The 13,590-nt window shown below is 39.8% G+C and overlaps 1 protein-coding gene across 2 annotated transcripts in view; it reads right to left on the bottom strand.

Moving 5' to 3' along the window:
- Nucleotides 1-12,751, bottom strand: part of LOC139127190 (uncharacterized) — a 41,589-nt gene extending 28,838 nt beyond the window's left edge. Inside the window, exons 1-3 of one of the 2 annotated variants that reach the window (XM_070693112.1) lie at nucleotides 12,502-12,751; nucleotides 12,108-12,198; nucleotides 11,177-11,504 (exon numbers count right to left, since the gene is read on the bottom strand). In XM_070693112.1, coding sequence (XP_070549213.1) covers nucleotides 11,177-11,419 — 243 coding nt within the window. In that variant the 5' untranslated portion in view covers nucleotides 11,420-11,504; nucleotides 12,108-12,198; nucleotides 12,502-12,751. Of the gene's footprint in view, nucleotides 1-11,176; nucleotides 11,505-12,107; nucleotides 12,218-12,501 lie in introns of those variants that run through there. The other variant, XM_070693114.1, reaches the window with a different exon arrangement.
- Between the last annotated feature and the right edge of the window lie 839 nt (nucleotides 12,752-13,590).

Below are 13,590 nucleotides of genomic sequence, written 5' to 3'. Positions count from 1 at the left end.
ATTCCGCAAGTTTTGGAGGAATCAATGCTGTTTACCGTGCTGCAAAAGAGGAGGGAATAAAGACCACCCGTCAGAAAGTGAGAGAATGGATGCAACATCAGGACACTTACACATTACACAAACCAGTGAGGTGGAAGTTTCCAAGGGCTAGAGTAATTGTCGGTGGAATGGATCAACAGTGGCAAGCTGATCTTGCGGATGTCAGTTCACTAGCAAAATACAATTCAGGGTTCCGATACATCCTCACCTGCATTGATATTTTATCCAAGTATGCCTGGGCCATTCCCTTGAAAGACAAACGAGGGACCACTTTGGTGGCAGCGTTTCAACAAATTTTGAAAACTGGACGAAAACCGGAAAAAACTGCAAATGGATCACGGCAAAGAATTAGTGAACCACCTATTTCAGAAATTTCTGACGAGTGAAGACATTCAATTTTTCATCACCGGAAACAAAACGAAAGCTTCTGTGGTTGAGCATTTCAATCGTACCCTGAAAACTAAAATGTGGAAGTACTTTACCAGAAACAACACCCTAAGCTCCCTATCAGTGCTTCCTCAGCTAATGCAATCTTACAACAACACTTGGCATCGCAGCATCAAGAGAAAACCAGCGTCTGTCAACAAGACCAATGAAAAAGAGGTGTGGGATACTCTGTACAGTGACTATGAACAGAAAATGGTGAAATTCAAATTCAGTGTGGGAGAACAAGTGAGAATCAGCAAAACTAAACGTATGTTCAAGAAAGGTTATCTGCCAAATTGGACAGAAGAAATCTTCACTGTGTCGAAAAGGATCTCAAGTCGACCACCCCTTTACAAGCTGAAAGATTTTGATGAGGAGGAATATGAACAAGAACTACAAAAAGTCGTCAAGAAAGAGGACGACGTCATCAGAGGGGAAAATCCTCAAAACAAGAAAGAGAAAGGGCAAGACTGAATATCTGGTCAAGTGGTATGGTTGGCCATCCAAATTCAATAGTTGGGTCAGGGATCTCGCAAAACTATAAGAGGGATAACTCTGTTCGGAGAGTCACAGTCTGACCGCCACTTTCATCATGGCTGAACATCCGTTTTTCATGATGCTACCGAGCAATGCATCCATGGATGTTTTCCGAGCCAATGCAGTGACAGGCTACACTGTGAAATTACTCAAACACATTTCTCTGCAGGGCAACTGGGAAGTAGCCTTGATGGACATACACTACCCTTTCTCTTGGTACAATGTGGTCGAGGGCAGAAACTTGCTGGCGTACAAAATTCAAGACCATAGAAAAACACTTGTCAAAATACCTGCAGTTAACTACGATGATTTTGGAAGTATACTGACCACGCTGAGAGAGCAAGGTTTACCTGACAACATCCAGTTGACTTTTGACCCGGTGTCTAGGAAAGTAACCGCTGATGTGAGTGAGGGTACCAGCCTCTACTTTCTACCAGGTCTGGCTGAAATCATGGGATTTTATCCCAATACCATCTTGAGGCAGAAGAATGATGCACCTTTCATGTTCAGTGTTCGAAACCTCTCTTCTCTGTATGTGTATTGCGACCTAGTGGATGACCAGTTGGTGGGAGATACCTTTGCACCCCTGTTGAGAATAGACAATGTGGAAGGGATCAACGGACAGATGATCAACCGCACCTTCCACACGCCATACTTTCTTCCCCTGAGAAACCGTGAATTGATACGGTAGAAGTCTACATAAGAGACGACATGGGTCAGAAAGTGCCATTTCAAGGTGGGAAAGTGATCGTGACACTAGCCTTCAGAAAACGACGCCCTACACTATTGTAGCCTGAACTATGCCGTATAGACGTAAAATCTATGAAAGCAATCCGGCCACATACAAGAAGTTTTATTTGGATCAGGTGGGAAATGGAGCATCGTTCCAGGGGGCAGCCGTGCAGAGAGGATATGGCTTGGGCGGTATTTTGTTAGGCCTCTTGCGTGCAGCCACACCACTGCTCAAACAAGGTGCGAAAGTCCTAGGGAGACAGATGTTGAAAACGGGACTCAACATTGCAGGGGATGCACTCAGTGGACGTAAAATAATGCACTTGGCAAAACGACAGTTGGTGGAAGCCGGGAAACAGTTGATGGCAGGCAGGGGTTCCAGATACTCAGTTCCCCAAGGTGGCGGTAGAATAAAACGTATGACAAAGAGTCATTTCCTCCAAAGCTAAGCGAAAGAGAAGATCTCCTGACATTTTTGACTAACATGACATTTCTTCACGAACACTCCTGCGAGTGCACCAAGAGTGAACTTGACTTGTTCACAGTTCCTCCAACGCAGACCAGTGTGGAAGAGGGACAATGTAGTCCAGTCAAAATATGAAATGACCCACCACAAATTGCAACAGAATTTATTTTTTCACTACTCACCTCAAAAGGCTATGACACCTCATATCAAAAGTCTTCCAAAATCCAAGGGGTGGAAAAGCACCTAATTTGCATAAATCCAAAATGGTCGCCCTGGTATTATAGGTTCAATGCTTTTCGCCACTTACTGCCCAATATTGGTCCGATTTTGGTAATTTTTTTTATTTCCATGTACCTTGTACATTTTCATCATATTTTAGACATGTTTACAAAAATTCTATTGTTTTTGTTGACAAAACAGGAACATAATTGTAAAACAATGGTATTCTCACACATTTTGTCTTCTAATCAATACTTGTTTCATGATTTTATAAGGTGCAAATGTCTGTAATGTTAAATAATAATGAAATAAATAAATAAGTAAATAAGTAAATAAATAAATACACAAGGAGTGGAACAATACCTAATTTGCATAAATCCAAAATGGCTGCCCCCGGTATTACGGAATCAACACTTATGACCACATATTGCGCGATATCAGTCCGATTTGGACAATATTTTTTTATTTTCTTATAAACTGTACATTCTCTTCTAATTTCCAACATTTTTAGGGCATTTCCAATTGTAGTTATTGATAAAACAGGCAGACAAGTCTGAATTTCAGGGTAAAACAATGGTACACAAACACACTTCACCTTCCAATCAATACTGGTCTAATTTTGGAAGATGCTAACGTATATGGTGTGAAATATATAAATAAAATTGAAAGCAATCTCAGTATAACTAATACAGAATATGTATCCATTTTGTTTTTTGTTGTTAATTTGCCAATAACCTATTCCCTATTTCACATTAAAAGCCACAGGCTGAACTTACGCATTTTTTAGAACATTCGTCCTTTAAAAAATGGGCGGTTTATTCATATCAAACACAGTCAACCTGGTTTGAAGTCTAGTTATATCTAGTGTGTTGATATTGTGTTACCAGGGTACACTGGTTGTCAATAGTTTTAAAACTCAACATGAGGTTCAATACTAGCTGGTAATTGTAATATTACCAGTTTCCCAAATGCTGTTTATTTTACCCAAATTGTAGACAAAACAGCCGCGCCTGAATTGACAGGGTGTGCCAGCGCGGGAGAGCCGAGCAAAGGGAGTCTCCTGGAAGGTGTACAGATCACATGGGAATTAAATAGTATTGGTAGTAAAGGGAAAGCAACTCCACACATCGTTCATATTTGGGTTGTTTGCGTTTTGTGAATGATATTGTGTATAATATAAGTGTATATCATGTTTGGCTGTTTTATGTAAAATGTTGCTTAGCCATGGCGAGACGTACCTGTAATCTACGTGTCTTGTGTTAATCCGCACTGGCGCGGAGAGATTGCTGTGACACTACGATCCTTTGGCGCTACGTTTCGAAAACAGAGTTTTCTTCATCAGCCACTTAAAATTCATTTTTGATTGGTGAGACCAATTGATTGATTGTTAGATTTTTTAATTTGGTAATATGTTGTTCCACTTACGTTTGTTGTTCAAGTAGGGAAGCTAGAATGTCTACAGTTTGATCTCGTTGTGTTTGTGTAGGTTCGTGTGACCCTGAGTTTGAGCTATTGTAGTTTTTGTGAAGTCTGGCGCTTATAAGTGTGTCGCCTATATTTCTATTCCTTCTAATAAATATATGCGATTATAGGTTGGTTTTGGAACAGTTTTTTAGTGTTTCGTCTTTTTCAAGTTCACTCCAGTTTTCTGTCAGGGCTTGCTTGATTTTTGTCGTTTCTACGTATACGGGCTATATGTTGGTATTGTTGGTGGCGTTATTTCTTTCTTTTTGTTGTTCAAGCAGTCCTTTTTCGCTTTTATGATCTGTCTCTCTGATAATGCTTTCTATTTCATTTTTTGTATTGTCGGTCTTGTAATTTTTTACTAAATTGTGTGACTTTCTGTGTAAAATCGGTTTCCTTGTTACATGTTCTGATGTATCGTAATGATTCCCCTTTGATCAGACCTTTGAATGTTGCTGCCGGATGGCATAAGTTTCTTTGTAAGAATTAAAATGTATCTGTTGGCTTTGTGTGTGTGTTGATGTCGAGAATATTCTCTTTGTTGTATCGACAACCTTTGTAGATATGTCTAAATATGTGATTTCTTGAGAGGAGCTTTAAAACGAAAAATTGAAAGTAGGATGCATTTTGTTGATGCTTGATATGAATTCATTGAGTTCGTGTTGTGTTCCGATGAAAATCAGAAAAACATCGTCCCTGAACCTCAGCCAGGGCGATATTTTTTGTTTGTGTTTCTGTATAATTCTCGTTTCTGTCTCATGAAATGTAATATTTGCTATTTCTGGAGAAGACGGGGTCCCCATCGAGCATCCCTATATTAACCAGTAGCATTCATCGTTGAATTCGAATGTGTTGTTTTTTAAGATACTTCTAGCAGAGCTATCATGTGTTTCGTTGGTGTTTGCTTGATTATGTAATTGTTTGATGATCTTTCCTGATTTAAGGTAGCTACATACCTTTTAGACCCTTTCAGATTTTTATTTTTTTCCCAATTGAACACGTCCGGAACCCCAATAAAGTATACATTTCTGAAAGCCCTGATATAGAGCTATCCGACCGTGCACAGTACACGGTCATTATTTGTATAAGAGTCACGTGACAAGCGTTTTGCTGAACTTTCCAAAAACCGGTTTTTCCCGCCTTATGCGAACATGCTGCAAGATTTAGAATTTCTTCATGACAAGCCTTGACAATATCCTTCAAAACCATGTCTGGGATTTTCTTTATAAGCCTTTGTTTTTTTTAATGCGCTCTTAAAGGTGTTAGATGAAGGTGATTTTCAAGGAATTTTAATTATCACGCCATATAATTTGAATGGAGCCTCCAGGAAAAATCGCAGACACGGCTGTACACACTCGGCCGTGGCACTACAGAACCAGATTATCCATATTATCACATATGGAGACATCACTTCCTCAGAGCTTTTATATGCGACACGAGGATCGTACGACAGAACAAACGAGCTAAAGTCAACAACAAAATAACCAATCACAAACGCTCAATATCAACCAATCAGAAGGCAAGTAAAACAGAGAAGTCGACCAATGAAAATGACGAGAAGTCAAACAAAATCGACTTAACACAAGATAAATAGTTTTCAAACACAAACGATTTCAATATCTCACTACGAGCGGCGCGAAAGCTATGTCCTAGGCCTCCTTGATCGACATTGGCATTCAATGGGCCAAACCAGACGAGACCGACATCGATCATACGCTCCAGTCATTGCTGTCAGTCCGACACCAGCATAGCGCAACCCGTCATAGTAGGTAAGATCAGGAAGTCTTGCAATACGGCTCGCTTCACTCTACTCGTTACAGGAGGCGACAACTAAACAAAGCGGAGCATTAAAACGCTTCTGCGACACATAAACTACACCAAGGAGCCTACAAGTACGCCTTAAAGCATACTTACCAGGCCACTACCTAGTGCTTATATCATCAAAAAGTGACAACATCGGAGCACCACGGTGACAAATTATTTGTCAACTTGTGCTTTGACTACATTCCACTGCATCAAGCACAGCACAGCCAAACAAGAAAGACATTCATCGCCAAACAATAAACAGAGATTGACAGTTGTCAAGATCCCACAACACGAAAGACAACCAAATGCCTCCAGAGCCGATATAATTTATTGGCCAAACGAAAGGCTATACACAACCCAAAACACAAACGTCCAGAGGGACGAACAGAATCGGGTCTGTCTTTGAAACCCATAGCAGACGGCCTTTTTCAAGGCCAGCAAATTCTCCAAACAAGAACTACCGTAACACAAATGCAAAATACAAGTTTACACAATACTGTGTCACCAAACACAGAAACAGGAAAAACAACAAAATTGCCAGAAAAAGACGGTACAAGAGGAGACACCATATTATCTCAAACACAATGAAACTCCGTACAAATGCCGAACATAGCATAAACATAAATAACAACACGAATCTTAGATTCATCAAAATCTATCATTACACAAGTTAACAACAGCAAAAATCAATGCACTGGGTAAGGGTTGAAATTCATCCCAACACCAAATCGTCCTCACAGAGTTCATCTCATACAAGACGCAAAACATTAGGAGAAGGAAAATCCAATACATTATGCGACACAAATTGACCAAAAAAAGACAAATTCAAACACAAGTCTCGATGGACTCCACATACAACTAAGAACACAAATCGACAGATTTAAATTCTTACATAAAACATCAGGCCACCTGAAATCTACGCTTTAAAAGCCTGATCAAAGGCGAAACACTAAGATACATCAGAACTTGCAACACAAAAATGACTTTGTTTCAAAGGTCAATACACTTGATGCAAGATTAATCGAACATGGCTAAAACAACAGGAAATCTCCAGTCACATCGCAAGCACAGTTCGCCGCACGAGTTACGCAACTAGAACACAAGCGAACAAACGAAGAAACAAAGAAAACACTAGTCTTCACAACGAAAATTATAGCAACAATATATATAAGAAACAAGCTATAAAAAGCAGCAATGTGCGAAAACTGGGAACACATAGACAAGGACGAAACACTAAGCCTGAATGAAATATTTCCACAACAACCGATCATCGCATACAAAAGAAATCCAAACATTAGCGATATACTGATACAGGCCAAAGTCCACGGCATTTTTGTATTAGGAACAAGTCAATGAACGAACGAACGAACACATGAAGATCCAAACATAAATATTCTGGCTTCATGCTAGAAGCACAGGAGATCAACAATATCGACATGACATAAAACAAAAAAGATATACACATATCTTAGGCGACTGAGGAAGAGACCGCTCTGGTTTCGAAACGTGGGGATAAAAAAAAGAGTCACCGCTGTCAAGGACACATCTGACTACGCCCACGTCTCGCCATGGCTTATTTAAAAATTAACGACTCGCTTGTTAATTTCCACACTAACAGCCAAAACACAACTCAGACACTAAACACACCAAAGCACATACAAGACGAGATGGCTGATGTGTGAAGCCACTTTCCTTTATTACACACAAAACACAAACAAACCAAATATGAAGTGGAGTTGCTTTCCCTTTACTAGCAAAGACGAACAACAACTGATGAATAATTTTGTCTTTCTTGTCTTTCTTAATTATTTATTTATTTATTTATTTATTTATTTATCTGTCTATTTATCTATCTATTTATTTATTTATTTATTTATTTATTTATTTCACATTACAGACACTTTTATCCTATAAAATAAAACAAGTATTGATTACAAGACATAGTGTGTGAGAATACTATTGTTTTACAGTAAAATTCGGACTCATGTTCCTGTTTTGTAAATAATAACAATGGAACTATTGTAAAAAATGTCCAAAATATGAAGGGAATGTACAAGGTATATGGAAATAAAAAAAAATTATTAAAATCGGACCAATATTGGGCAGTAAGTGGCCAAAAGCGTTGAAACTATAATACCGGGGCGGCCATTTTTGATTTATGCAAATTAGGCGGTTTTCCACTCCTCGGATTTTGGAAGACTTTTGATATGTTTTTATATGGGTTTTTCTGAGATGAGTGGTGAAAAAAAAATTCTGTTGCAATTTGTGGGTGGGTTACCCTTTTTTTTGGCCTAAAATGACTGGACTAATGGGAAGAAGTGCATCCCCTGACCCACATTGTGGAATTGGGACCCATCGAATTTGTGATTTCGGGTTCAGGGTAAGACTATATGGATCTGTCCTCAACACTCCTTCTGATCAAGGCCAAACTTTCAAAAGTTGATGGTACTAACCTCGGTGCAGATGCAGCAGTAGGTCCAGTCAACTTGTGGTTCCACTCACTGTTCAGCCAGGTAGATTTACACCTAAATGGCAAAATGATATCCAACCCTTCCTCTACTTACCTCTACCAAGCGATGTTGGAGACCTTGTTGAATAATGGTTAGAAGGTCAAGGACACCTATATCGGTTCAGCTCTATTCGTCAAGGACTATCACTTGAAAATTGATGAAGTGGACCCCACTAAAGAAGGTGGAGAAGTGAACAAGGGACTGAAAAACCGATATGCCTTCACATCGGGCAGTCAAGTTGTCGATATGGTAGGACCCATCCATTCGGATCTCTTCTTTCAGCCCAAGTATCTAATGAATGGTGTCGAATTACGTCTCTAACTCAATAGAAGCAAGAATGCCTTCTCCCTTGTGAGCTCTGCAGAAAATCCAGGCTTCAAAGCTGTAGTCACCAAAGCCACACTACTGATCAGGAAAATAAAACTCAGTCCATCGGTACAGCTGGGTCATGCAGAAGCTTTAAAGCAGGGACAGTCCAAGTATCCCATACATCGTTGTGTGATGAAGGTTCTGTCTATTCCTGGAGGCACCATGTCCTTCAACAACGACCACATCTTTCTGGGACAGCTACCTAAACGTGTGATCTTGGGTCTGGTGGACAACGATGCCTTCAATGGTTCATACAAGAAAAATCCTTTCAACTTCAAACATTACGACATGACGTCGCTGGTCCTTAATGTCAGTGGAAAGCAAGTTCCGAGCAAACCCCTGAAACTGGACTTAACCAAAGCAGGTGGTCAATCATTCATCATGACCTACTATTCCCTGTTTACTGGGACTAATAATATAGGCAGGGATGAAGGAATCAACATCAATCGCTATGAATACGACAATGGATACACACTGTTTGCATTTGATCTCACACCAGACTTGTCTGCCGACGGAGGACATTTGAACCTGGTCAAAGAAGACAACCTGGGCATTGAACTGCAGTTCAGACAAGCCCTGCCCAATACTGTGAATTTACTGGTGTATGGCGAACTGGATAACATCATTGAAATTGACAGAGACCGCAACGTCCTCTTTGATTGCTGAAGTTGATTCATCGACTCCAGTGAAAGATGGACACGTTAAAGTTTAAAAAGATCTTTAGTACAGATCGAAAACACTGCATAATCTTTTGGCGGGGTAAAACCATCAGACCTATTGCCTAAGACCAGACTAAAATCCTATCCTGCTGCCTTTGTGGCCAATGTGGATCCAAGTACCCAACCAGGGAAACACTGGGTGGCTTTCTACTTTGCCGATAGCAACCATGGTGAATATTTCGATTCATACGGACGTCCATCAAACAGGACACCTTTCAAGGCATTCCTCAACAGGAACTCTCTCGACTGGATCTATAACAGACAAAGGCTCCAGGGACCTCTTTCTTCAGTGTGTAGACAATGCGTCCTTTACTATCTGCTACATTGTTGCCGGGGATGGTCCATGTCGAACATTGTGAAGCAGTTTACGGAGGACTTGACTTTTAATGACTTTCTCGTGAATGATTTCATTGAAAAATTGACTGGTGTTGATTTTGACATTTATGATGTTAACTTTTTACAGACTCGTTTGACTTAGAAGTCATATTCATTACATTGTTACTAGTTCTTGTGTTGACTTTCCTGTTGGTGTTCAATAAATTTTCAAACTTGTTCAATTGAAAATACAAAGCATGTGTGTCTGTGTTTTTTTCTCTCTCTCTCTCAAGGATGATGGGTATAAAGGGGGAGGGGGAAGGGGAGGGGCAATCAATCATACTCATTCATAACACAATCATACTTCGCTAGCTCACAAAGAGTATAGACGGACAAGATATTGGTTTTTCATTTTAAACAATAACAGTAAATTTTATTTTCTCAAAGTTAACAAAATTTAACAAGGGAGAAAAACATGAAAGACAACACCTTTTTTATTGCAAGTGTCTTTCAGTTTCCTTCCCTGCATTTGTATAACCAATCAGAGTGCAGGGCTATACAACCCAAGCACGGGTAGAGGGTGGACTATACAAGCCCCTGCACGGAGGATGGAAGATATAAGTCCCTGCAGAGGGGTGGACTGTACAAGCCCCTGCAGAGGGGTGGTCTATACAAGCCCCTGCATAGGTGGTCTATACAAGCCCCTGCACAGGAAGTGGTCTATACAAGCCCCTGCACAGAAAGTGGTCTATACAAGCCCCTGCACAGAAAGTGGTCTATACAAGCCCCTGCACAGGTGGTCTATACAAGCCCCTGCACAGGAAGTGGTCTATACAAGCCCCTGCACAGGTGGTCTATACAAGCCCCTGCACAGGAAGTGGTCTATACAAGCCCCTGCACAGAAAGTGGTCTATACAAGCCCCTGCACAGAAAGTGGTCTATACAAGCCCCTGCACAGAAAGTGGTCTATACAAGCCCCTGCACAGAAAGTGGTCTATACAAGCCCCAGCATAGGTGGTCTATACAAGCCCCTGCATAGGTGGTCTATACACGCCCCTGCACAGAAAGTGGTCTATACAAGCCCCTGCACAGAAAGTGGTCTATACAAGCCCCTGCACAGAAAGTGGTCTATACTGCCCCATTAACTACTCACGCATTTCATTCCTCTGAGAACTACTTCACCAACGAACACGCTGAGATTTGAAGCGATCAGCTTGCATTGATTCTCATTTACCTTCCAAGAAAAACAAGCCTACAAGGTACCAGAGGGCGCCAATGTTGTAATCATTAGTCAAGGAAAAGAAGAGTCATTTCAGGTTCGAAATTTCTATTGTTGTTCATTTTCTCAGAGTAGAATGTACATGCGTAAGCCTACTGTGACATTCCTTCCAATAAATCTAACTTTAAATTGAAGCATGAATTTAACAGAGGATCCGAACAAAGTAGCCGAAACTGCAACACCGATATTCACGACAGTAATATTAATTAAAATTAAATCATCGATTTCATTAAAGTAATTAAAAATTAATTTCTCTGTTTTAATAAAATTCTGTGACCAATAAGTCTGTACTCACAATTCTGTACAATGGTCCTTCCAGCGTTGTCAGGTTGGAGAAAAGTCTGTCTGCTGCTGGTAGAACAAAGCCATTCCCATCTCCAATTGTCACAGAAGTGTTTGAAAGACTGTCGGCTATGTCACTTTCCAAGTTCAAATTGAGTAATGGTGTGTCCAATACCACAGGACCACTTCCAGGCTCTGTCTTGTGAAGAACAAATTTTGCAATCTCGTCTCCTGTCTTCAGAATTTTCTTTGTCATCTGATTTTTCTCATCGCTGTTGCGCCAGTCATCGGGGACGAAGACCAAACCGCTTGAATAGCCGTGCTCATTATATATACCACCTCTGTAAGCATGGCAACGCACAAAGTTACAAAAATAGTATGTTTCAGTTCGATAACTTTGTAAAACTGGCGAAAGTGTGGCTTCTACTTGAAATTGAAATCTACCGTTGAAACACAGATGTGAAATAATCCATCTTGTGTGACTGTCATGTACATCATATGTGAGAGTGAGGGTGGTTAGAGACCGAAACATAAGATGGCTTTTTGACAAGCCTGCCAAACAAACATGCCGTATTGGACTGGTTTTGTAGAATTGTTGCCCATCAAAAACATTGTACATGCACTAGCCAATGACATCCCTACTGAAAACAAGTTTACTTGTACATCATTTGTCACTAATATAGACCTTTAAAACAAATCCATAAATTCGAATGCCTGGAAACATTTAAATCCGTAGTAATACCATGAAAGTACAAAACACACCTTTATTTCTATGTGAATAATTCAATTGGTGCTCAGATTCTCGATAACCCAGTAAAGAGACAACACACACATCAAGAGCATGTAAAATCCTAAATTTCATGAGAGCAAAGACATGTATATTCTTCTGACACGGCACGAATAGAGTATATTGCCTTTGGTAACATCAATCCAACTTTACGTACCTGTGGCGATTGATTGACTTTCGTTTTGAGATACATTCGCCTTGTCAAGGCCAGAAATGGCGTCCGACAATTTGTCGAAAATTTCGATGACCTGTCGGAATGAATGTGAAAAGTCAATGTTTTTGTCTCTCCAGTATGTTACTTGACTCAGAAGGGATATTCACCTTTTTCCCGACACATCCCAGTTTTATCAAAATTTTCCAGGATAGCACTTGGCACATCATACTGCAAATGGGGTATCGCATTTATGAAAATTTAACCAATAACACAAACACACAACTGCTTGAAGTATTAGGGGTAGGCTAGCGTAGAATACGTGATTGAGTACTTAATACCGATGTTCAGATTTACTGAATATAACTCAAACGTTGGTGTGACCTTGTTATATTCTTACCTCAGTCGCTGAGAGGATCGATTTTGTCTCATTTGAAGCGGTGAACAGTACTGGAATCTTTGCTTTTTAAAAAAAGTAAAATAGAATTGAATGGATAAGTTTTGCTTTGATGAAATACAGACTCAAATATCACATGTATTTATTTCCTAGGCTTTAGAATAGATAATAAAGCAATCATGATAATAATGTCACGTCTCTATCTTTACTGTCTGTGGGTTCAGGTTCCAGTCTGTTATTCTAATGCTTTCAGTAACTGAAGCTGACACCAAAGTTGTCGGTTCTAAGCACAACATCAAATTTTATTACAGCACGGACACGACAAAATCAGCTCTGTGTCGTTCTCCGATCTCCTTCTCCAATCTGATCTACTTCTGGAAAGTGTGCACCATGAATAGTTTCCAAATCTACATATTATAATGAATAAATGAATTAACCTAAAACTTTAACTAGATACAGATATGTAGGAAAATATTAGACAGGAAATATTGTCAAAACAGGATGAGGTGTTCTTTCAATGCCAAGCTTGAGTAAACGTCAACCTCCGGCCATTTCGCATGAGTTTAGCATCTGTTAAAACAATGCAACACTCAACACAGGACAATAACGGTGACTTCAAGGGTGGAAATGTAAACAGTCATAGTGAATCATGGGAAGCTACAATCGTCAAGGCAATAAGCATAGAAATTTAGTGTAATCTTTGAGTTCAATTTCAGGTTACTTATCGGTCAAGCTGATTAATACTACAAGTCAAGGTAAAAGTCTAAAATACTCGGAAAGGGATGAGGAAGCGTTACAATACTTTAAAATACTATGAACACAAAGAGTAGATAGGTTTGAGAACTTGAACTCTTAGCTCAATGTCGATGCTGACAATTGTACGTCGATGTCAGTACAAATCAATAAAACTTAGATTTCATATTTTAATTTTCAACAAACTAAATCAAAATCGACAGATATGCGTGATCCAACTCTCTGCCTTAGAAAGCGAGCTGTCATGATGTTATCATCAAGTTTAACAAACTATTAACATTCGTTACTACCTTATTGACATCAATGACATCTACTCGAATTCTGCGGCTGTATCTTTTT

The sequence above is a fragment of the Ptychodera flava genome, unplaced genomic scaffold, assembly GCF_041260155.1.
Source record: "Ptychodera flava strain L36383 unplaced genomic scaffold, AS_Pfla_20210202 Scaffold_29__1_contigs__length_4469600_pilon, whole genome shotgun sequence".
Classification (NCBI taxonomy): Eukaryota; Metazoa; Hemichordata; class Enteropneusta; family Ptychoderidae; genus Ptychodera; species Ptychodera flava.
Note: the sequence above shows the minus strand (reverse complement) of the source record. Positions and strands in the feature narration are given on the sequence as shown.